Source organism: Pezoporus wallicus, unplaced genomic scaffold (genome assembly GCF_028554395.1).
Source record: "Pezoporus wallicus isolate ANWC-B61680 ecotype Strahan unplaced genomic scaffold, APGP_CSIRO_Pwel_v1 scaffold_6362, whole genome shotgun sequence".
NCBI lineage: Eukaryota > Metazoa > Chordata > Aves > Psittaciformes > Psittacidae > Pezoporus > Pezoporus wallicus.
The window spans coordinates 7,893,444-7,919,228 of record NW_026637663.1 but is presented as its reverse complement, the minus strand read 5'-3'; the positions used below and the strand labels follow the sequence as shown (position 1 = coordinate 7,919,228).

The 25,785-nt window shown below is 43.3% G+C and overlaps 1 protein-coding gene and 1 long non-coding RNA gene across 3 annotated transcripts; one reads left to right on the top strand and one right to left on the bottom strand.

Moving 5' to 3' along the window:
• Positions 1-1,533: 1,533 nt before the first annotated feature.
• Positions 1,534-7,625, bottom strand: FAM89A (family with sequence similarity 89 member A). The gene is made up of 2 exons (XM_057407006.1): positions 7,263-7,625; positions 1,534-3,496 (listed from the first exon to the last, which is right to left on the bottom strand). The coding sequence occupies exons 1-2, from the start codon at positions 7,512-7,514 to the stop codon at positions 3,338-3,340; spliced, it is 411 nt and encodes a 136-aa protein (XP_057262989.1). The 5' UTR covers positions 7,515-7,625; the 3' UTR covers positions 1,534-3,337.
• Positions 7,425-22,261, top strand: LOC130597981 (uncharacterized). 2 transcript variants are annotated; one of them, XR_008971899.1, is made up of 4 exons: positions 7,425-7,563; positions 17,767-17,918; positions 20,241-20,309; positions 21,285-22,261. It is a non-coding gene; the product is annotated as an uncharacterized LOC130597981 (long non-coding RNA). The 2 variants fall into 2 exon arrangements; XR_008971900.1 differs by lacking the exon at positions 7,425-7,563 and adding an exon at positions 8,602-10,300.
• Positions 22,262-25,785: the final 3,524 nt, after the last annotated feature.

The window sequence follows — 25,785 nt, the reverse complement described above, 5'->3', positions numbered from 1 at the left end:
ATCCCTGCTTCGAAGTCCATCCCCATTGCAATCAAAAGGGCTGAACACACCAGGAGCTAAAGTTGAACCTAAATGTTCATCTTTTATAGCTGCCAGGGCGTCAGCCACCCATTTTTTATGACACCTACCTTCTCCAGAGTAGAGCACTTCTTCCAGACTCTGCACTTTTTGTAGACTACAGATCATTTCCAAGGGACTAGACTGTAATGTAATTGTGGCTGTATGACTCTACAGTTGTCATAGCAATAAAATAAGGGTGGAATGTTGTTAAAAAAAAAATATCTTCAAATATAGCTAGCACAGACCCAATAATTCTTTATTTCTAACTGCTTTACCACATTTGTAGGCCCTTTGGACAAAGGCCAGTAAAGAGTTATCCATGGAAGACTGCCTTCTCAACTTGTGTACTCAGTTTTCTGTCCCTGAGCAGCAGGAGCCTGACTCCTTGTCTCCTTGTAAGCCCATTTTTTCCTGCACCCGCTCAGTACTAATCTGGCTGTGGGACTGAAAAAACTGTGCAGTATTCACTGGGCAGGGAAGTTTGAAAGAGTTTCTTTTGTTATACCCTTAAAAGGTATCCTTAAAAGGTTATGTGTAATTCAAATTGGGGTTATGGAGTAAAAATGGGAAAGCTATGCTGGTATGTGGTCTGGACCCAGGGTAGCAAGCTTTTTAGTAATACAGCTTGTTCTGTCATGCACTCAACCAAACTCTGACTTGAAGCTGCATGTAACAATTACTCAGTATTTAAGTCATACTTTCTCACCAAGCACCTCTCTTTCAAAGCAATTTCCCTACTTCACACGATTATAATGTGGTAAACAGATAGAGCTCACAACAGAAACACCAGGCACAGAAATCTGCCTCTGGAACAATTGCTTATTGACCTAATAACAAATTTACTGGTTTTAAAACCTTCGTCTAGCTAGCCAACCTTCCCAGTGTTTGAATTTGCCTTTGGAATATAGACTAACTTCTCTCCCATGCAAGAAGATGTTATTAAATGGGACAAGGTGCTAAAAACTCAGGAGTTCCTAATAATCTATCCTTTTTTCCAGTGCAGATAATGTTGTGGAGTGATGCCTTTTATGCTTCTCTTGGTACAGCAAATACCAGCCAAACATTCCATGCTCTCCAACTCACAAGTATGCTGCATTAAAATTAGAAGGCAAAATTATTTATGTTCTTAAGCTTCATTTATATAAGAGAGGTACCGTGAATCTTGCTCAAATCCCTTCTCACCAGTGGGACTATTAATGAATGGCACTGTGTAAGGATTTGCAAAACAGAATTTTTAATTCTACTAGAGACAGGATTTCTCTGTTGAATTAAAAAAAAAAGTAAAATCCAATTAAGACACAAAAGGATGAAATTATCATTCCAAATATGGGCAGGTAGAATGGTTTCCACTGTAATTTAAAATGCTTGCTTCAATCCAGGGGTGACACTAGTCCTTGGTTTTTGAGGGAAAAGTTGGGAAGGGGGGAGGGTTTGGTTTCCCTGAAATGGTAAATTAAAATACACACAACAAAGTTATGCTAAACATCATGCTTTTTATTTTGGGGGGAAGAGCAAGAAAATATCAGTACTTCAACAAATTACAGAAAGCCTCATCTAAATACAAAAAGCACAGCAAATTATAGCCAAAGCTGATACATTCTTAAGTCAAAGTTGTATGCAGACATATGTGTATATACACACAAACACACAACTTTTTAAATTTAGATGCAGCCATTTGGATTATCTGTGTTTGCCTTATTCTAATTTTGGGTGACTGAAGTAATTAGACCAGAATTAACATTAAAGAAAATTCCAACCATTGCCACAGACTAGATTAAGAACTTATACACAATTATAGCACAGTCTCTTGTGGCCTTTAAATTACACTAAAATAAGACAGGTTTAGAGGGAATGCACAAAAACTCCACCCTAAAAGTCTCTTGGCTTTTATCACTGCAACATCCTAGCCTTTGCTAAAAACTAAGAGAGGCGCTACCCCAGAATGTGATCTCCAATTCTTTCTGTAACCTGTATGCATGCCAGACATGAACCATGCAGAAACCCTTTGAGATATAAGCCCTTAATTATTAGCTTGTGTCAAGATTCAGGCACTGTGCTTTACAGCAATCTTTAGAATTAAAGCTAAGGAATGAAAATTGCATTGGGAGCCAATTTTACTTCAAAAAAAGAGAAGGGTGAAGACTTGAATAGCTGGCAATTCTCATTTTCTAAGCTGATTAAGCATTGTATCTACACACTATGAAATAATAAAAACTTAACCGAGTGCTTTAGCAACTTCTGAAAACAAAAATAAGTTATAGTTCAAAGAACAAGTTAGTATAAAAAGTTTTAACATATGCAAAGTATGTGCTCAAAATACTTATCTTGCATTTTTTATAAAGAGCTGCAGTCTACCTTACAGAAAGAAAGTTCACCCAGTATAAAATATTGCAATTTGTCCCATTGTGTCATATGAGAGGTTTCCTTATTCTTCATATGATCGAGAACACTTGCACAAGAGTTCAATGTTATCCCAAGCCACACAGTGGCAGACAGACTATGTTTGAATCTGTGCTTTTACTATGCAGTTCAGTAAAAGCTAAGCAAACCATTTCAGAACAGAGTTTAGCAGGTCAAAGAGCTATGTTGATGTGAGAAATCCAGACAACAGTATAAAAGTTAATGCCAAGTGGCAGTACCAAGAACATGAATTAGATCAACAGAAAAGAACCCTGCCGATAACATGTACAGCTTGTAAGCTAGAAATAAGGAAAAGTAAAAATTAGCTTAAGGAAAAAAAAATAAACTGTGTAAACAATCCACCCAGTACAAAACTGGATACAGCTGTTAAGAGCAGAACTAGCTTAGCAGAGCAGAGGATGTGCGTACATCCAGATGCCTGTTCAAAAAGCATTTATTAACACAGCTACCAAAACAAAAATCACCTATTTTACACCACAGCAGAGGCTTCCCTCCCCTTCAAAAAGTTACTACAACTCAGGAAGTTGCTGCTGCCTTCTGCGATTAAAATTCCAGTTATAAGCTACCAAGGTTTGAAGTTGAAAACACCCACCTTGCAAATTAAATTGAAAACTCTTGTCAAGCATGCTTGAGGACTCTTCAAAAGTTAAGAGTACAGCACTTTCCTCAAGTGGTATTTGCATGAGTAACTTGTACTGACAGCCTGTTAAAATAAGCGAATTTAACACAACTTGGGGTAGCCGGGTGCTCCTCCTCAGGAAGAGGGATCCATACAGGCTCCGTCATTCTTGCTGAGGTGGGTTACAGGGAGAGGACCAAAGAACCTTGGTCAGCCTGGAGGTGAATCTTCCTGCTTCTAGAAGTATTCCTCTTCTTCATCAAAAAAACCATTTTCCATAGCGTACGTGCAGTCTGCGTTAGAGTCAGCTTGGCAGGCACCTTTGTATTCTTGAATGGATTCGTACAGGGAGTACAGCTGACACAGCAATGACATATCTAGCTGCCGAAGGCCAACCTATGGGGGGAAGAATTCACACAAACAGCATTACAATTGTGAGCTTCCTGGCAATACAATGCTCTATATCTCTCACTGTTAACAAAGGGATCAAGGTTCTTTCCATCTTGAACAGTTACGAAATATGGAAGTAGAATTCATTTCCTAAGGTGACAGAGTCCCCGTGGGATAAACTGGGCAACAGAACAAGGAACAACACAATGTGACACAGCAAAACAGGATCAAAGTGTTCTTCAGAATTTTGCTGTATTACATTGCCCAGCAGTTCATTCCTATCTGAAGCATTACAGATAAATTCATAAATTACATTCCTCATTATGAGAGGACATAATTTTCTAGTAACACTGTGTGACTTTCACACATCTTTCTCACACAGTATCATAGGCTCGCTAGTTTTGTTTAAAACAGCCTGTATCAAAAGCTGCAAATGGAGCTCTGACTGGCTTTCCACTTCCCAGCTAAGTATCTTCTACTAGAATTTTCTTTTCTGTATTGACATACATAGACATCTGACACTGCTAGATATGTCTAGCACAATACAGCATGCTACTTGAAGGCAGCAAAAGTAAAGTAGAAGTAGGATGAGAGCCTGCACTGTAGCCTGCAAATCTTCAGAATATTTTCATGCGCTACTCAAGCATAGGTTTGATTTACAATGAAGCAGCTGTTAATTTGGTCCCCAAACTTCTAAAATATTACATCCAGAGCTAATTAAAGATCTGGGGCAACATTCAGAAAAAGGTTACCTTGTAGCCTGCATCTTCATGTCAGGTATAAAACCAGAATGTCTCACCGCAAAGCAAAATAAAGCTAGTCATTCCCTCTCTTAGCAATAAAGAGGGAATTGTCCATTTGATATTGTTACCCTTCCAAGTCAGATCAAATTCAATCTAGGTTTTGTCTTGCAGTAAAAGCACTACCCACTTCAACATTTCAAGAAACAGCCATTGCTGCCTCAATTTTCAAATCAGTGTTAAGCCAATAGGCTGTTACTAGTGAGATGCAGTTTCATCAAATAACATTAGTAGCCTTTATTGCAGGCAGAACACTAGGGTATAGAGGATTCTTACCCCAAAAATGTGTCCTTACATGTCTGATTTCTAAGGACAGATATACTCAGCACACAAGAAAACCACAAGAAGCCAGCATGAAGATCTTTGGTGTTACTGTACCAGCTCCTTTTTCTGAAGATGCAAGATGGAGAGAAAACAAGAAGTACCATACACCACAACAGCCTTCCAACTCAGAACGGGATATGTTGTCTTTCAACACCAACACAAATTGCTCGGTGAGGTCACATAGCCATGATGTCGCATGCAGACCAAACCTCAGGACTTCAGGACAAGCCATGGAGCAAGCTGTGGAACACTGCACTAGCTGCCAGGAGGTTACTGATAAGCCTTTCAGGTCTATGCTACCTTTCTCACCCATTTCCATTTTCTTCTGTCACAAACACAACTTTCTCTCCCCTTGTCCCTTAAGCATGAAGCAGGAAGCATATGCTGCTCTTCTGTGCTCTCTATTCTGTAAGGGGAAACAAGCACTTGTGCTTTCTTTCTGCAAAAAATGTAAAACAAAAGCCAATGAACCAACCAAGATAGCAGGAGGAAAAATAAAAGGGAAGTATTTGTACCATATCCCATCCCCTCCATCTGGCTGTGCTGAAGTAATTTCTTCAGACTCGTTGGGCTAATGACTGTTTATCTGCCCAAGGATTAAGTCTTAACATCAGCCTTTGAAGGTGTCAGTTGATGAAGTTCGGCTTACCCCACCTAAACAAAGTGCTTGCCTCAGGTAAGAAAGGATGCTGTGAAGCTGAACTTAATGCTATGACATATGAACATGAGACCCACCAGGCAGACTTGCATCAAAGCTAAATGTCTGAGGGACAAGACAGTGGTGAAGAACTGCTCAAAGAGCAGTTAGGAGTGAGTTGAGCCAGAAAACTCAACCTGGAGACTGATGACTGGTTCTTTGTCTCCTGAGGGAGAGGTAGCATTTTTACCAGCAGCTCTCACTTTTCAGCTCCATAAAGCACTTCAGCGTTTTCTGTGAAGTGCAGTTTTATGCCAAGCACAACCTCCAAGACAGAAATTGCTCAGCAGAATTACTTAGCAGGCCTTAATAGTTCCCAAATAGTTACATTTAATGTATTGTTTTTCTGTAGCTGCCACCTGTGTCAATCAAACAAGAGAAGTCTATTGAGAAAAAATGAAGCCTCTAGCGCTTCACAACTTCCAAGTATGATCCCCAAGGTAGCAAAACCCTCAAGAAACGTCCAAGCCTGCTAGCACAATCGTTAAAGTTTTTAATCCCAGCCAACCTGCATTTGAGTCGAGTTATACTGCAGCACCTAAAAGACAACCTGTAATGCAAAGCCCCACACAATCGACTCTGTTCCTCAGGACCACAGGTCTGAAATGACCTCTCCTTTCTTTCCTCCCTCTCCAAAGCACCTAAATCCACCACCTTCTCATCTTTAAAAACTTACATACATAGTACCTTGCTTGATCATGCAGGGAAAGATGCTGCTATGCATTTCTTCCTCATTCTCTTACTGAAATCTAAAGCAAGCTCAATAGAAATGCTATCTCTGACTACTGCAATAAAGTGTGTTCAGTATAAATAATAAAGTGCTATTATCTACTTGATGAAAGGCAGCCTATTAGTATACAAGAGTCTCTCTAATTTGTACAGGCCACAAAAAAGTACACCTGGAACCAAGGAGACTGCTGCTTGAAAGTCTTTGATGTGTTCAAGGGTTATTCTTTTCTTCAGAAGAGTTTTAGCAAATTATCACCAAGGATAAAGAAGTATTAAAGGAGAACTCCAGTTATCAAACGTCTTAAGAAGCATCTCATTTGATTTTTCCATTAGGAAAAATAGATTAGACTTTTATAATGAGATATCTCTGCTTTTTTGGAAAGGATTAAGACAGCTAAGATCATATCCTTGTTTCCCCTTTGAGCACTGGTGAAAAAAGCCCCAGCGGTCGATAGCCACTTGTGCTTCAGTGCAAACTGGCAGTTCTGATACAGAGTTTTAATACTATCTCAAACTATATTTGAGCTACTTGTTGAAACACTGGTGCAGACTAAGATTTCAGCACGCTACACTGTCCCTCCAAACCCACAGAATAGTTTCTTCTGCTCAAACACCTTTTTACCACGAGAAAACCAGCCTTAAACCAGGCAGACTTTCAGCCAGATCACATTTTACGCTTCAGAATACCGACTGCAGAATGCTTAGCTTATTATTACTCATTACAACTGCAGCTGACAGCAGCAAAGCACCAACACCCAAATTAGTGTTTAGCTAAAAGGTGCGCCGCGTGTCCCAGAGGGATTTCACCAGCAAAGCCGCACCGCAGAACCAAAACACGGTCCTGCAGAAAACTATGTTTAATTGCGCTTCGCTTGAACGGAATGAATCAGGGCTGCCACTTATTTGTTTTACCGACAGCCTTGTCAGATGGGTGTCAGTTTCAGAGGGATGCCACTGGCCACTCATCCCGCAGGCGGAGGTGCCCCACCATTACAGACCCAGAACGGGCTGTCCCCCGACGCCGTTACCGGTGCATGTCAGGGGCCTCGCAACGGCAGCACCGAGCCGCGTTACGCGGAGCCGCACCGGGGCCCCCCGCTCCGCCACCGGGACCGGGCTCCCTTCCGGCCCCGGGAGGCCGTTGGGCGGCGGCAGCGCCCCCCGCCGCCGCCCGCCACGTCTGCCGCCGCCGCGGAGGCCCGGCCCAGCCCACCCTTCTCACCATCTCCTTGCGGAGCAGGGCCAGCGCTGCGTCCAGGTTGGGAGGCTTGGGCGGGCGCGGGGAGCCCCGGCCACCGCCGCTCAGCTCGTCCTGGATGCGGGACTTCTGCGCGTAGAGCCGCTCCAGGTCCCGCCAGCGCCCGCCCTGGCCGCCGCCGCCGGAGGAGGAGGAGTTCAGCAGCCCGCTCAGGCTCTTGGGCAGCGGCGGCAATCCCGCGCCGCCACCGGGCCCCAGCAGCCCCGGCCCACTCATGCTGCGGCAGCGACGGACGGAAAGAGCCGCCTCGGCCCCGCTGCGGGAGGTGCCGTCCGCAGCCCGCCCCGCCTACGGGCCGGGGCCGAGGCTGGGGGGAGAGGCCCGGCGGGTGGGGCGGAGGAGCCAGTGGCGAGGCTGGCGGAGGGGGGGTGCCGTGGCGGCGGGGCCGGGCCGCAGGTGCCGGGTGCTGGACGCGCTGGGGGCGGGCCTTGTCGCCGCACTACGGCTGCTTTGTCTGAGCGAGGCGAGGTGCAGCACGGCGGCCGCGTCGCCTCGGGCAAGGCTCGGCTGCCTGCCGGCATGCCTCCAGCTGCAGCCTCGCCAGAAGCACCCCGAGGCGGCCGTATGCCCTGGGGCTGGGGAAGCGGAAGGCTGCTGCAGGGACGAGACATAACCTTTAGGGGTGCCGGGATGAAGGGGACCGTGAAATGCAGTGAAAGAAGCATGAAAGCTGCTTAAATGCAAAGGGTAGCCGGTTCTTCCTTGGTGATGGTGTTATTTCAGTCACCTGGTAACACCAACTGTTCTCCGTTTCCTATCACGGTGTTTCCCTTTGCATCATTACAGCCAGAGGTTGTATCAAAAGTCTGTATCTCCAGGCTTTGCAACTAAACAAACTTTGGTGTATCTGCTCTGTGAATCAGCTACCTCAGTATGAGAGACAGCTCTCTTTTTGTTCCAGGTTTATTCATAGGGCAGTTTATTTCTCTGGCTTACAGAAATTGTAGAAACATAGAATGGTTTGGGTTGGAAAGGACCTTAAAGATCATCCAGCTCCAACCCCCTGCCATGGGCAGGGACACCTTCCACTAGACCAGGTTGCTCCAAGCCCCGTCCAACCTGGCCTTGAACACTGCCAGGGATGGGGCAGCCACAGCTGCTCTGGGCAACCTGTGCCAGCGCCTCATCATCCTCATAGTAAAGAATTTGTTCCTTATATCTTGTCTAAATTTACCCTCATTTGGTTTAAAGCCATTCCCCCTTGTCTTTATCACTACATGCCCTTGTATGCATTCCCACACGCTGATGTGAGCGGACAATAGGAAGGGTGCCATGATGCAGGATGTGGGGCAGGGGCAGGGGGGATGCGTCATGGGAGTCCCTGAAGTTGCCAGTGTGGCCTCAGCTCTGGCATCACAGGAACACAACCCTGGTCTGTCAATTGTGAGTGCATATGTATGCCTTTAGGTTTTTGCCCATTTTTGCTTGACATGTTTGTATCTCTGGAGTCTCTTGAGTAAATTACAGTAATTCTGAATCATTCAAAATCCAAATCGAAGCAGGGTATAAAACTGGAGTTCTGGGAACATGCTGTCATTGCAAAGCCAGATTGTTTAAAGGTGCAGTCATGTTGCCACATCCATGCTTTGTTTGTGGGGTTTTCTCTTCAAGAAATAACCAGATACAATGATTTTGATTTAAGCCTCTACACTGGTTTCAGTTTTGTTCCCAGGCTTGCATGGCTTTTCCATGGCTTAAATGTCATCAGACTCTGTGACAATTGTTTTAAAACCATGGAGTTTAAAACAGTGGAGGAAGATTCTGCCAATCTTACTGATGTTTACATGCTATTTTAGGGATTGATTTTTCAGAAAGCCTGATGTGCTTTTCAGTGCTTTGTACATTGGCATCAAGAAGATATTTTTTCCCCTGTTTTTCATGATGCCACTTTTGCCCCAGTCAGTTGTGGAAAGTAAAACAGTACTGAGAGCTTTTATGAATCTAAAGGCATTTAAAACCACCCCTGTTGTAGATTAAAAGTACCTTTCCAGGCCAAAGGTACTTGACAGCAAAAATATTGATCCCGTTTCCTAAGGATCTAGGCGCTATTATCTTCCTGCTTACTAGCATATACATTTAATTGTTTTCCTTCCAACCCACACCCTTTTTTCCCAGATGACAGCTATTTGGAAAAGCTTATGAATATTCTTATTTTATCTAGACCAGCTTATCTTAATTATTTTTTTCAACTTTCCTGATCTCATTAGATTCTATATGCATTTTCTTCACACTTGGGTCCTCTAGGCACCTTTTTGCCATATCTTTACTGTTGCAAAAATCTTTATGCTGGCTTACTGCCCAACTTTATCATCTGAAATAAAAAAAGACTTTTTGGGCTGTCAGTGACCCTTCTTTCAGCTGGCAACCTCATTTAGCCTTCATTCATCTTAAATTCATAACTGTCCTTTAAAATCTAAATCTACTGCTTTATTTAGTCTGGCCTAGTTATAACATAGTGATAATGGAAGCTGGAGTCTTGGTTACAGAGTAAGCTTTCATTAACTGGGTAAACCTCTTGGTCTTTGTTGGTTCCTAGAATTGAACTACAGAAACTTGTTACTTGTCTAATCTGTCCTTTGTTAAGGGCGTTAGTTAAAAAACCCACAATAGAAATGCATGTAGTTTATGTCATAAAGCATTAGGAAGTGCCAGAAGAGAGGTGTCTCATACCATTTCCTTACATGAAGGATATATTATGATATATTTCTAATTTACATCTTCATGCGCGATGGCTTTTCCTTTCCTCATTCATTAGGGGGATGCACAATGCCTGTTGATCATTCGTACATCTTTTACTAGTTTTCCTCTTTCCAAATGTGCTGACCTGTATGTATTATAGTGTATCTTGAATTGATATATTAAGGCTGTATCCTACAGCCTTTTCTGTGATGCTTTCCCATCTAACAACTGGCATATCTACAACTGTAAATGAATTCTTCTTTATGACAAGCCTGAAGGTGGTACTGTTATCCACACTGGAATCAGCACATGGGGAGCTAAATGTAGGTCATGGTGAAAAAGCCTAGTAATTTGAAGTGCCTGGTTTGTGATTCCTAGGGATGATTTTCCACCCAACAGAACTGACAGAAGGACGTGCACCTCTGCTTCAAGCCACTTTCATTAGAAATTTAAAGTAAGGCTCCAGGTTTTTGTGGTGATATGGCTCATGTCACATTTTGTCTGCTGTGCAGCAGGGGTATTGTAAAATTTGCCTGCCAAACAAGATGCACCAGAGCTCATCCATCAGTACCATCTGCCTTTTTTAGTCAGTTTTGTGTTTGCGAGGTGTTTCTCATTGGGTACACCTGCAGTCAGGATTGTTTGTCCAGGACATGTCAGGATCCATGCATCACAAACTGGGTGTATGCAAGACAAATTAATAATCAGTGATGCATGCTTCACTCTTACATTTAATGCTGTAGTCAGAATGCCTGAACATACACTGTTTCTTACACTGTTCTGTGGTGCTCTGGGAATGATGTGAAATTTGGTCCTTTGGCTAAGGAGAATTTAGAAGATGCTGGGTATAACTGGCACTTGATATACAACGCCACATAGTGGCATATCCTAAAATAAATCAGATTTTTGGCTAAAGGTAATTCAATTCCTAGGCATTATTTTTCATCAGAGAAGTGGTTTTAAGTAAAAATGGTGAGGTCCTAATTTTGGCACTTTTTTTTTTTTCCCCAGATATATTTCCATGTCTATGCCTAAAAGGTGAAAACTCACATAAATTCTAATAAACACAATATCATATCACAGTGGCTTCCAGCTAGGTCTCTAGAAAAGCTGTATCCTGAGATTTAGAGCAGAGATCTTCCTATTTAAGCTACTTGAGTAAACAGGAGTAATAGTGGGTTACCTTTTTTATAGGTCTGCTACCACATAGATAGCCAAGAAGGTCACCTCAGCCTTTGTCTGCAGGGTCCAGAACTAACTGCTAGAAATACAGAAATAGGGAAATCTGGGGATCTGGATAGGGAAGGGACTGGACAGAGCAAGGGCAGTAGATTCAGAAGGAAGCAGGAATCAGGGGTTACATGGAAGCACTGGTCTGTAGAGATCTGTAAGTGTGTGAGAATCTGTTTCACCACTGAAGGCATCTTTCAGCCAGCAATAATATGCATGTAGGATACTTTTTCCCCCTTTTTGTTTGCAAGTGGCAGCTACTCAAAGCAGAGCTCTGTTCCTTCTCTCCTTTTCACAATGAGTATGCTATGGATTTTTGAACTAATTTATGCGTAGCATTTCTGCAGTGATGAAGGATCTAATTCCAATCTCTCTCTGTTTTTGTTGGGTTTTATTTTACATTTCAATCAGTTACCAACTGCTGCTTATCTGTGTTGCAAAGGGGAAATAAAGAGTCAAGTCTGTACTTTCATAGCAGAAATTCTGGTTCAGGATCATAGGAAGGATCGTGCTGAGGAGAAATAAGGGCTTGATCTGATAATAAATTGGTGGGACTTACAGTTAAGGTAGCCAACCATTTATTTCCCCGATGATGCCAAAGTCTGGCTTGTTCACATCTCTGTTTAACCTTGGATCAAACAGAATCTTCTCCACAGTACATCACTCAGTGCTCTGCCACACTGGTTTTAAAATTTCTTCACTTTGTCTCTCACATTATTAAATTAGTCTTTTTCCCCTACCTCTCCTGTCTCATAGATTCTTCCCCATTATGTGAACTCTAGCAGAAAATAAAGAGTTGTTGATTAGACCACACCAGATTCATATTCCTGCAATGTGTCCTTGTTGCAGGACTTCTGTGGCAATTAAGAAAGCAAACCATTTTAGTGTTTCATATCAACTGGTAAAAACAAGTCCCCCCAAAATGAAATGAGAAAAAATGGCAGGTTCTAGTGATGAGTAATTTCAGTAGTATGTGAAAATTCATAGACATGAAAGAACACAGCAGTTTTATGAGATAATTATGTAATAAACTAGCTTCATACCCATGCCTCTTACTGACTGTGAACATCTTCTCTCTTTTCCTTTTACTGTGTCAAAAGTACAAAAGAAAAGGACTTCAAAGTGCCTTTTGATATTTTCTCCCCTTTCCTATGGGTTCAATATATTTCTGATAAGCATTTGCCTCTTCAAAAAGATGACTTGAGGGGACATTTATTACTGCTGCTCTGCTGTTAGTTCAGTTTGTTGGCCTCACAACACTGTGCTTCTTACTCTTACCAGTACCGACTAGACTTACAGTAACAGCTTTCCAGAATCTGATTACTGAAAGCAGATAGCCAGGGGATCAGAGCTCCAGGCTTTAAAGGTATTTGTCTCATTATCCTAGTGACACTGAGCAGGTCCTTTCCTTTTGTGAGAGCTGCATCGGGGTCAAATCTGGAGGATGCTGTCTAAGCTGGGCCAAGGTCATTTGAGGTAACAATGACAGGCGTTCTAAATCTCTAGGCAAAACTGCATGGCAGAAAGCAAGCTCTACTGAGCAGCGATGGCTGCGGGTGTGCAAGAAGGATTTTTGCTTGCAGGGTGCAGAATATTGCAGATTTTCTAGTTATTTGATATCTGCCTTGAAGCTTTATTGAGGAGTAGTAATCATTGTTTTAAAAGAAATAATTATTTCTCTGAAAAAGGGTCAGCTGGAAGCGAACATGGGAGTTTGTATATACTACTATGTTCAACTAATGTAAATAAGGAGATCAGGTTTCTTACTTCTTTCTTGTGTGTTATCCCTTAGTAAATGTATATATGAGGGTTTTTTTTTTTTCAGGCTGAATGGGTAAATCTGTTGGACAACATGTTTCCATAAGATAGATGCAGATTACACTGCTCAGCGGATAAACCCTTCTCTTCATCTGTGAATGGCTATAATACTTGCTGGGGAAGGGGGCATAATTTTACATTCAGGTGTGCCTGAGTTCTTGAAAAATTACCTTCTACAATGGAAGTAGACAGATTTGTGCCTGAACCGAATTGCTGAATACTAAAATGCAAAACTGAGGCCATAAAAATAACCCCAGTTCATATCCTTCAGTTCAGCTGGGCCAAATACCATTGTCCCATACAGCAGGAGTACTGCCTGGTGGTGCAAACAGCCTGTGCTCCTATGCCTGCCCTCAGAAGGGGAGAGCGATGAGTACGTTTCAGTAGGGCCTCTTCCTTCCAGCAGCTGGGGTTGCACAGGGTGGATGAGGCTTCCGCAATCCCAGGAGCATAGCATCCAGAAGCTGAATCAAGGCTGGGACAAAGCTTATGCGGAATGTCCTTGTATGTACCTGGATCTTTTTGTCTTGTGCTGAAATTGAACCTCCTCTGGGATGGGACAAGGTCAATAATTTAGCAGTGCATAACATTATTTCTAAACAGTTTAGAGGAGAAAAGTACTCTCTGTAATTGAAAGTTCATTTAGGTAGAGAGAATGTAATTACCTGGCATAGTTAGAGGAGCAAAGCTATTGTGAGTCTCTGATGAAAGCTGTCATCAGTTATTTAATAGCCAACAAGTGATTAGAATTTTTGTTTCATATTTCATACAAGAACAGCACATTCAGCAGCCCAGTGACCTCTAAATTCAGTGCATGGGCACTCGGTAGTTACTGACTCAGAGGCAGATGTTCTACTAGCTGAACTATGATCATCGCTTCTTGCAGCATTTTAGTATGTGACACCCAAACAGCAATAAGACTGAGCCTTTTTAGTATGGGCAATCAACTTTTATAATGGCTATAGGCAAATAATAACTTCAAAATAATGTCAATATTTAAAAATAAAATATATTACATGCAGCAAACTTGTATTGAAATTTGAAAATAACTTATTGATCTAAGTACCTCAGATATCAGATTTTTACCTGATGTGAACCTGTCAGAGAAACACTATCTAAGGAGTTCACATTTCAAATAGCTCAAAAGCCTATCCACCTCTTTTCCCTCCTTTTCTATTAGAAATGCCCCTCTTGGGACCCACAAACTGTGTGGTTGCTTCTCTTAGTCCTATGCAAGCTGTGCCTGCCAAGAGGGAGGATGCTTCCCCTCATCATGTGCTGAGCTCTTGTGTGCTTCACAGCACAATCACGCTTCTCAGTTTATTGCAGCCAGGCACTGTTGTCCCAGACAGATGTGTACACTGAGAGATATACATGCAGAGCACTGGGGGATCCAAGGGCTCAGTTCATCTTCCCTCCCTGAAGCCCCTCTTCACAGTTGTTGTCCCTTGGCAGAGCTGTTGGGGAAGAGCTATGTATTCCGACAGCCATCACTGCCAGGTGGGCATTATGCTGGAGTGCAACAATTCCTGTGCATACCTGGCACCTGTCATATGGTTGGAGACAACTTGCACATGTGGCAGGATCAAACCATCCTATAATCAAGTAATTTCTTTGCCATTTAACAACTCGGTGCTGTTTGAAGCATGGTACAGAGCAAGCCTAAACCAAGAAGCAACCTGAAGTATCTGTTAAGGTTGCAAAAAGAAACAAAAACTAAAGTAAAACAAAACAAAAGACTAAAACCTCTGCAAGGGGAAATGAGACGACAAATATCCACAAAGAGAGGAAGCTGCGAAAACTAAACAGCTGGAAATGAGATCAGGTCGAACCGATCACTGCAGCCATAATCAGTCACTGATAAGAGCAAACTGGAATGCAAATAAGTTAGAAGGAAAGAGAAGGGATTTCTAAAGTATTTTTTGCAAGTCTGGAAAAATATGAGTCCTTCTGCCTGGGCAAAGGCAAACTAAAGGATGCTTTGTCTGCCTTTGCTGAATTGGCCAAGAGAGATGGAAGCCTACAAAGACTGCCTGAATAGGGGCCCAACACATGCCATGGAAATGAACTTTTGGTAACATGACGTTGTACAAGCTCATTGTTTCATAGAATCCTGTTTATTCCTCTATGCTTTGTGCATCAGTAACTACCAGCTTTGCACTGATGTATAAATGTAGGCAAGAGTGAAAAATACATAATAGAAGTCAGTTTTAAGGCACATCAATAACTAGATTTCTCCTTGCATCCCTAAAGAGTGCTAGTGAAACAAAAGTGGTGGAAATCTGTTGCAGCTCTTGAGTTTACAGGTCTGGCAGGCAAAAGGAACTTGTTTCTTCTCACTCTACTTACTCTCACAGCTTCTTGGTTTAGAAGCTGTGACAGAGTAAACCAAATATAATTTATATAAGGCCACAAACCCCTACAGTGTAAGAAATAAGATTTGGAGTGCAAGGTATAGAATCATAGAATAGTTAGGGTTGGAAAGGACCTTAAGATCATCAAGTTCCAACCCCCCTGCTGTGGGCAGGGACACCTCACACTAAACCATGTCACCCAAGGCTCTGTCCTGGCCTTGAACACTGCCAGGGATGGAGCATTCACAACTTCCTTGAGGAACCCATTCCAGTGCCTCACCATTCTTACAGTAAAGAACTTCTTCCTTATGCATTCTTCCTTCTTCTTCTTTGTATGCATGCTTTGCGTTCACCTTACCATTTTCATATGGTCTTTTTTCCGAGTGCAGTTGCTTTTTAATTAATTATGAGTTTTCAAAACTTTTTTAGGTATCAGTGGCCTGAAATAACTTGTAGGTACCTTACAATTCTTATAAATTTTCAACTGTAAGCAGAAAATAACAAGAACGAGTTCTTTTATGTTTCAATGATTATGAACATTTTTAGAATTGAATCGACATAATTCTGTCAGTACTCTGAAAACAAGTTACTTGTGTCCTGTGGCACTCGCTCTTTTGATGAGGCCATTTATATCTAACAGTTTTATTCTTGTTGAGTCATTCTTTGCTCTGATATTGCTTTGAGGCAGAGAGAGACAGAGAGGTAAGATGATAATTTCATATCACTGTGGTGAGCAGTCACAGATCAGAAGATAAAAAAGTAATAACTTATAAATACCATGATTTTTTAATCATTTCAGAACTTAAATACTTTGCTGTCTCTGCTCTAGACTTGATTCCAAAAATTAATTGCTTTTAATTCTAGTTCATTTAATGAAATATCAGCAAAGTCCTAGCTAGTGAGAACTGCAAGAAGCATGCAATTTAAGATAGTTTCCTGTATTTTCATAGGAGGATGCTTCCTTATATGTTCTGTAGACCTCTGGCATTCCTAAGCTTGGTCCAGATCTTATGGACATCAGTGACTGTCCACTGACTTCAGCTGCAGAGGGAATTGGGTTGGGTTCTAGGCTCCATATTGAAGGCCTGTGGGTGTCCTGCTCATTGAGGAAGTGATACTCAACCTCAAAGATGAGCTTACGTAATTTTTTAGTGTAGGCAGCAGCTTAGTTGTCAAATCCATCCCAGCAGCAGCAGTGACTCTTAGAGCTGTCTGTAATATATAAACACAGCACAGAATAAAGCCAAATCAATGCATATGGGGGATTTTTTGATGTAACTGTATTGTCTAGGGAGGTATGGCCTCTTTAGCTTTTCATCCTGAACTACCTTCAGGGTGAGAGTTAATCTTCCTGCACTAAAACTCAGACTGTTCTTGGGAAAAATTGGGGTTTTAGGGACCAATGCAAACCTGTGACATAACGCCTGAGATAGATTCATATAGTACTGTTGAATCAGTGTAGTGATTGGGTTTGGGGTTTCTTCTTCACCTCCAGAAGAAACAAGGCTAGATTGAGCTGGAGGCGGTTTGTAGCACAGGTCACTGTGACCAGCCACTTCTCCCTGCTCTGAATGTCTGTGGTGTCTGAATGTTGACTGTGTTAGAAAAGAGTTGAAGAACAAACTTGCTTTCACCCTTTTCTGTAGGGAAGCTAGGTCCTTAGAGCAATACTGATTTACCAAAAAGAGGTAGGAGGTGCATAATACATAAACAAGGATCAAGAATGATGGTTGTCATGGTTTAAAACCAGTCAGGCAGCTTGTTCACTCACTCCCCTCCCTTCCTCCCTCTTTCTTTCCTCCCCCCCCCCCCCCCCCCCCCCCCCCCCCCCGCTCCTGGAGGTATAACACAAATCACTACTGCTACCACCAATAATAATAATGATAAGAGAAATAACAAGGGAAGAGAATACAATACCACCTGCCAAAACCAGCCCGACCCAGCAGAGCATGCCCTTCTGGGTAACCCCCAGTTACCCCCCCAGGCATGACATGCTGTGGTATGGAATACCTCTTTGGCTAGTTTGGGTCAGGTGTCCTGTCCCGGCTTCCTCCCGGCTTCCCCTCCTCTCTGGCAGAGCATGAGGCTCACAAAGTCCTTGGTCAGAGTAAACATGACTTAGCAACAACTAAAAACATTGGTGTTATCAGCACTGTTCCCAGGCTGAAAGTCAAAACACAGCACTGCACCAGCTACTAAGAAGGAGAAAAAAATTGACTGCTACTGCTAAACCCAGGACAATGGTGTGTGAAGGACACCATCAGATAATTTTAACACAGGAAATGTAGGAAATTTGAAGAAGGACTTCATTAAACTAAATATTAATAAAATGTTTTATCACAAATTTATTTCACAAATAGCCAGTAAAATGTTTAACTACTTTTTAGCTGAAGGCAAGCACTTCAGATGTGATTTACAAATGGTACTTCCCACACTGGCAGTGATATGAGACAATCTGAAAGAATGCAGGTGACCGGTCCCTGGATTGTTGGTGTATGATAACATCACTATGTTGCTGCCACACACCCAAGCTGTACAGGTAATGTATTTTTAGTCTTGTCCTGACTGGTTTTCATGCTATTACTCTTCCTTGCTGATACAATTGAGCATACTTAAGCCTTCTTAGTATTAATCTTCATCTTTCCCCTGATCTTTTCTTTGTCTTTTTTATTGGTTTCTTGGTTTGTTGGAGTATTTTAATAACCATATAGCAATACCTTTACCCTTGCAGACTGAAAAGCCCAGTTTGATACAATCACTCTTTTTCCTCAAAACTTCTCCTAGATGTGTCAATTTCAATTCCACATCCATTTGAACCTCAGCATAGCAGAGCAGTTAGATTGCATAATGCACTTCTCTAAATCAGCTTGAGCAGATGGGAAGGAAAATAGCTTGAGCTAGCACAGTGCCACTCCCCTTGGGCTCTTCTCAGATGGCAGGGGAAGTGCAGCCTGGCAATGCCCTACTGTCTTAATTTTATCCTCTCAGATAGCAGAGGCAGCCTAGCCTGACCAAAGGATTGTTCCTCCTGCCTCTTCCTCTCCTCCCAGTTTACAGTACTGTACAACTATATACATTTAAACATGGGTCATATAGTAATTTTTCTCAATCATCATGCATTGTTTCATTTGTACTTGTATTCCACAACTACCATGGTCAAGGAACCTCCTGCCCGGGCCATACCATCCCTCCAACAAATATCGGAGTGATTGAAGTCCCCCATGAGGACAAGGGCCTGTGAGCGTGAGGCTGCTCCTGTCTGTCTATAGAGGGTTTCATCCACAGTCCTCCTGATCAGGTGGTCTGTAGTAGATCCCCACAGTAATGTCCCCCATTGCAGTTCTCCCTTTGACCCTGACCCACAAGCTCTCTGTTGACTGATCACCTCTTCCCAGACAGAGTTCCATACTCTCCAGCCTATCACTGACATAAATAGCAACTCTCCCTTCCCATCTGCCTGGCTTGTCTTTCCTAAAGAGCCTATAACCTTCCATTCCAACACTCCAGTCACAGGAGCCATCCCACCATGTTTCTGTGATGCCAATGATATCATATCCCTGTAGCCATGCACACATCTCTAATTCCTCTTGTTTATTCCCCATACTATGGGCATTTGTATACAGGCATCTGAGCCAAGCCTCTAATAAATCTGACTTATTGGATGGAGCAGCTAGAGTAGCTCTGCATCTCTCCAAACATTTATTACAGGTGCTGGCATCCAACTGGTAGGGTTGGGATGAATCTGTATGCAAACCTAGTTTAAATAGACCTTTAATGGTCTTTTTAACAGACCTACTTAATGCACCTTTAGAGAAAACAAGCCACATTTTAAGACAGTTGAAGCAGAATCCATCGGTCTTGAGCAAAAGCTTCACCTGCAAAATTTGCTAGTGTGAAATGAAGTGCATACATGAACGTCAGTAGTTGTGTCATGGGGTTTTAAGTCCCAGGTCAGTTAGACCGTGAAGGAGGGACACATCCGTGAACAGGCTGGAGGTGCTGCTTGTTCATGCTGCCTCCTGCTGGAAGGAGAAAGAGCTCAAATCTGTTTAGCACCGTTGCCCCAGGGCGCGCTAATGGCTGTACCCAACAACCTGCCCAAAGTGCCATGAGAAGATCCCAGACTTTTCTCCCGTCCTTGCTCTGATAAGGAGCAGCAGTGCCTGCCCTCCTTTTCTTGTTGTACTTCATCCAAAGATTCAGTTAATTTCCAACCTGCTTTCCTCATATAATTTATTGATGTCAGTGCCTGGGAAATTGCTAACTACTTTAAGCTTTTACAATTTGCAAAAAGACTGCAGCCCTGTGTGCAAGAATATTCCCTTACGTGTGTCGTCTGCAACTTAAATTGTGCTAGACCTAGTTTAGAATGGTATTGGCAATATGGGCCAAAGAACTGGTAAAGCTACAGAGGGTTTAGGGTGTCAAATACTTCATAGTCTAGGGACAAACACTGACTATTAGAAAGCCTGAGGCAGCAAGGTGCTGAGAGAGATTTAAGCCTTTCTAAGTCAACTTGGTCCTGATTGCCTATGTACGCAGCGGTTGTGGTAACTTAACGTTGAATTTCCAGGCTCTGACACCTGATCTCCCCCTTTCCCTATGCAGTTTCCTAAGTTTTATAACACTCTGCTCCGCATCACTCTTGTGTCTTAACCAAGTGCTGTGTATTTCCTTCACATTTCTGAAAATCTTTTAAATGAGTCATTCTGCAACAATTTGCTGCACTTCCATGCCTTCAAAGGTTGAATGTATTTATCCCTGCCTTTTTGAAGTTCCAGTGTAATGTGAAGCACCAGGGGAGCCCTTCTGGCTTTTATTTTCTCTGCAGGAGTCTGTGCTTAGTTTATCATCTTTGCAGGATACCATGTGAACAGCAGAGTTTGTGATTGACATGGGAGGCTCCAAAGGGTTATCAGCATCAGCACAGGTAGAGCCAATGCATATTTCATCACTTTGGCAGGGGTTCCTATGGGTCTTGTGATCTTTGCAGGGATCCTTATGGGAAACTCAATGAGGAGAGTCTCGGGAGAAGCTGGAATTAAAAGCATACGGGTAGCTTTGAGATGGTTGTGTTGGTGGTGGAAAAGAGAGATAATGACATTGAAAAAGTTGCAGTGTAATGATAAAAAGGTAATGAGAGAAGAAAAGGCTCTTTTGAGGTTAAGACCTCTGCAGGGAAGAAGAAGCTGAGTTCAGAGGTCACTGGGGCTTTGGCTGGAGCAAAGATAATGGGGAGGAACAAGCAAATATGCAATGTGAGTTTGGGGGATATTGGTCCAGCAGTAGGGTGAGGTGTGTAACCAGTGAGGCTATAAAGAAAGAAATACAAAGAAAGATGCGGCAAAAGGAAATAAAAAGTTGCTGGAAACAGTGCTGAGAAAAATGGCACCCTTGCAACAGTTACGGAAATGGTGAACAAGGCAGAAGGGAGAAGCCAAAAGAAGGGAGAAAAGAGAAAAACGAGAACAGCTATCCTGAAATGCATTTGGGGGCGGGGGGGGGGGGTGGGGAGGGAGTGTCTGATACGCCCATTTCTTCTCAAACTTATGTTAATGTATGTAGTGAGAAGCTTTTATTTTTTCCATTCACATCTCTGCACCTTTACCTGGAGCTTTTCTATGTTTACCCATGTATACGTGAGTTACCCCACCCATACTCAGGCATCACGCCTGAGAGTCTCCAGAGAAGTTACAGTCTCAGCAGAACACAGCTGTCAAAACCATCTGATGGTTTGCAGTGTGAGCAATCTGATGGGCAGTAACTGACGGACATTTCTGAGGGGTTACAAACCATGTGCCTAGGTCTGATGTGCCACAGCTATGCAACATTCCCAGTGAAAACCCCTTCTGTGCCATGTCATACTCAGTCAAGGTCTGTGAGGGGCTTTCATCTCTTTCACCAGGTTCTTGGCTGCAGGGATATAGAAGGGTTGCATAGATGGGGGTTGTGTTTGTTTTGGGAAATACTGTTTCTTCTTCTGTCTCTGAGAGGGAATACATTTGGTGATGTGTTATTGTTAAACTATATATGTGCTCTCTGGAGAGTCTTGTACACAATGTACTGTAATGTATCGTATCTGTCTGTAAGAGGAATAAACAGGTACGTGCTGGTACACAGCCGGGATCTGTAACAAGAGCTGAGCTCTGCATTGACAAGGAAAGTGCAAGTGACATTTGCAGAGGACTTTGCAGCAGCTTCTCACACAATATTATACAGACTGAGAAAACACAGCCCCTGAGGAAACAGATGAAGGTGCATTCCTCATGGATTGCTATGTGATGAGACTTTGGGAGCAGTGCGCAGCATCAGTAGCCAGCATCCCAAGAGCAGTAACAGTCCTCTTGCTCAAGGCACTGCCATCACAAACTGGCAGCCTGCTTCTGTAAAACTGGAGGAAAAGAGTAAGTTAGAGGCAAGCCTTAGCATTTAGAAGTTAGTCAGCCACCCTGTCACACTCCTGCTACCCTGTTTGGCAGCAGAGCAGGCTGGTGACAATGTTCTCTGATCACAGACGGTCTGGAAGTAAACTGGTAGTTCTGCAACTGGAGCATGTGTCAGCATTACCTTCAGTCAAAATGCTTCAAAATTCACTTCAGTAGCATAAAAATAGAGGCTTAGCTTAACATTTTGTCCCTCTTGTCCTTGTCTTGCTTCTTCCACACACACACCCATGTGAAGGGGAGGCAGTTTCAAACAAGCTTCTCACAGAAGAGCCACCCTCCCCTCCCAGGACTTGCACATGCCTCTCCCCACTTCAGTCCCATCCCACAGTTCTCCAAGGTACCCAGCTCATGGTCAGGATAAATCAATTCCAAACCCCAAATCTGCTTTATGTCCTTGTATAGCCCAAGCAAGAACTTGAGGCTCCTTCTTCTCCGAGTTGTTGCCCATCTCTATGTCAAATGCTCCCCTTGCAGAAATTCTCACCCTGGTTAATGACCTTCTCCTTCTCCTCCCTGTCCCACGGTTTCCTCTCTGCCATTCCACATGTGGCTCAGGCTCTTATCATCAGCTCAGCCTCCTTCCCAGGGGAGACCCCAGATTCTCAGGGTGGAGGAAGCTGCTGCTGAGAGATGAGGAAGAGCTGGGAAGCAGTGAAACCCTTGCAGATGGGAGCTGGAGAGGGCCCTTCTCAGCTCTCTGCTTGCTCTCAGGTGTGCTTTCTGTCAGTCTTGCAGCTCTTGGGAGGAAGTGGCAGAAGGGGTTTTTTAATCTCAATTTGGCAGGCAAGCAGTCAGGCAGGTGATAGTCAGATAGGGCAGACGGATGCATAGATACAGATTAAGAAGCAAATAAATATATGAAGTCACTGGAATAAAGTTGCACAAAGCCAGAGAGTGAGAGACAGACTTCAGACAGCTTCACTTTATGGGAACTTTTACCATGTCAGAAAATAGTTTGTTGCCGTTGTCATGACAGAAGTGTTGGGCTTTAACAAATACATCTTTCAACTGCTTCTTTCTTTTTCCTCTGACAGAGCTCTCTTTCAATAACTCAGATAAATTATCCTTGGGAGCTGCATTTCTGTACTGGAATAATTAAGATCTGAGATGATTCCCTTAAACTGTTAGGCAGCGTGGCATCAGTCGTGTCTGACAGCAAAAGTTAACCTCTGCCGTAGCAGCAGGAGTACTGGCTTAGCAAAGCAACAGAGGTAGGGAGACACTTTTTTAGCGCAAGTGGTAGACCTGAAGAAAGGCTTTTGTATCAAAAGCTGTCCATTTTCTCTGACAGTGTGTGCGGGTCTAACAAAGAACAGGATTCCTTCCTACTAGCCTTGTGTGGCTTACATTATGTGTGCTTTGATCAGGGTCTGCTGTTTGCTTCAAACACTTCCCCAACAACATTTGCTTGTTTTAATCACCACTGGCTGTCTCTTTTGTTATCAAAGGAGCAACTTTTGCTAGCTTTTGATACAGTGAATGCATCACCCTCTAATCAAAGCGATGTTTAACTCGCCCCTGAGCATCTGGAAAGAAACCCTGAGCAGCAGTTACTGGCTAAATGTAAAATACATATTTATTAACAGCTGTGCAGGCTGAGGGGTGGGTGCCTGTATATATGTATATAGTTTGTCATGTTGTATTTGTAGTGCTGGAATGTGAAGGCAGATGCTTTTTTTATGTTGCAGATTAAATAGAGATGTAAAATAAAAATAATGCACAGGAAAAATAGTTTGAATTTCATATATAATACTGTTCAACCGAGTGGCTAAGACATCACAAAGCCACACTTTAATACTTACAGTGGTTATCCTTGTAATTAACAGCGGTGGACTGAAAAACAGCTTAGTAAAAATATCTGAAACTTTAAATATTAAAAAGGAAGAAGCAAGTGGAAGGCAAGTGCCTTTCTGGGGCACTGCGGTCACCCAGCAGCCTCTTCCGGAATTCCTGCAATCCTCAAACCCTTGATTCCGATCCACCTTCTCTGGATTGTGACAGAGCTACAGAAAGCAAGCTGAAATTACTGAGGTAATCAACAGGTATGTCCTATGTATATATACACTCGCATAGAACAGGTTTACATGCATGGAAAAAAAAACCAACCCAAACTACTGTTTTGAGACCTCTGTTGCCTCAAGTAATGACTTCACTGATGATGCCAGTACATGTGGGTAATTGTACAGGCCTGTGTATAACCAAGTTTTAGCTTAGGATGGCCATCTTTTGCCCAAGTGGGGAATGTTTGTTGGTGGCAGTTGCACCATAAAGCATTGGTAATTCTGGCTTCCACTGAAGAAACGGTTGAACACATTGCCCTGCCCAAAAGCCACGAAGGGGCCACCTGGGACTAGTAACAATTTCTGAGTTGACAAGCAAGCAGTAACAGAGAGGGGGCTGGAGCATCTCCATGGGCTGGAGGAAGGCTACACAGTCATGCAGCTGCTTCTGGCCACATGCCTGGGAGAGGCACCATGGAGAACCTATGGTCTCAGTGAGCCCCCGGGCAAGACCGTGACAGGAGAGATGAAGGGCTCTCCCCTCAAGGGTGCGTGGCCTATTTCAGGGTATTTATAGCATAGCCTTTCTTTGTTCTGCATTATGTCCTTGAGGGATGAGAGTCAATTAAAGTCTGAAGGTCAGAGCTAGCACTGCTACCCACAGTTACTGTAGGAACAGAAACGGCTGTCAGCAGAGCCAGAAGTAACCTGATGCCCAGAAGCAGACAAGACAGTGAGTAGAGTAGGAATCTGTTGTAAAACTGGAATCTTGCCAAAACAATTATGCCCCCCCTTTCCCCAGCTCCGCTAGCGTTTGCTTCTGCAGTACCTCTCCAGCTCCTAGTCGGGGTGCTATGGTCACTTGAGCAGGCAAAGTCCCCGGGGACAGCATCCTCTTCATCCAGCTTGACCCACGTGAAGGGTGGGTGTCAGATCTACCCTTGCCAGCTGCCTGGAGCGACAGTCAGGGCAACGGGCATCTGGTCCCCACGGCTGGAGGTGCCTGGCCCATAGTGGGATGAGCCATGCTCTCAGAGTGAAGTGATCCCACCCTTCACTTCTTGCTTGCAGACCTGTGCTGTGCACAGATCACAAATGAAGACTCTGATTTTACCCAATCAGAAAAACCCACAACCCAACCCAGCAGCATTCAAATTGGAGATAGTCCAATTGTTAGGAGCAAATAGAAATCACTGTGCTCCCCTCATGCAAAACATTTGTGGTGCTGCTAAATGAGCTGCTGCAAATGTAATATTCCACTGATTTTTTGTTACTCAGTAACTGCTGCGGTGGTTCAGCAGTGAACAGCCTAAACTGAGCTTTTCTAGCAGAAAAACAGTGAAAGAAAATGGGAAGTTCGAGATGTAGAAAGGGACTGATGACACCAGTGGCACAGTAGGAGGGAAATAAGGAGCAAATGGAAGTTTGGCAGTCTGGGATGGAAAGGCTAGGTTGCAGGCAAAGCTCCAGAAAAGGGATCAGGGGGTCATCATCCTATTATGAGATCAAGGAAAAGCAAGTTGTGAAGGCAAATGGAATAATTTAAAAGAAAGCTAGTGAGAGGGAGAGATGAGGACAGCACTGCATGCTACTGAGGCAGAGATCTGCCTGGTTTGGGACAAAGGAGTTGGTAGGGCTGTTACAGTCTTAATCCTCCCGTTAACTAAACAACATATTAAAGATCGGCCAAATCACCGCTGCTCTGCCTCTGCAGGCAGCAAAGCTCATCTCCATTGCTGCCATCAGGTAAGGGAGCACTCATGCACAGCCAAGAGCAGTGCTCACAGGGAGCAGCTTGCTGCTGCTTGGAACTGCCTCTCTAGAAACACGTGTGCTCATCCATGGAAGTAAAGCCTTGGGTCACTGATATGGTGCATACACAGCTGTTTGCAAAACTAAGGGTATTATTTTAGTTCCTCCGCCTGCCTTAACCTAGTTTTGCCCTTCCTCAAATTCTCCT

What these genes read in the sequence shown, in the direction of transcription:
- FAM89A (XM_057407006.1), bottom strand. Translation starts at nt 7,514, where the DNA reads ATGAGTGGGCCGGGGCTGCTGGGGCCCGGTGGCGGCGCGGGATTGCCG. An exon ending in CCCTGCTCCGCAAGGAGATG is followed by an intron (nt 3,497 to 7,262) that starts GTGAGAAGGGTG and finishes TTCCCCCCATAG; the next exon opens with GTTGGCCTTCGGCAGCTAGA.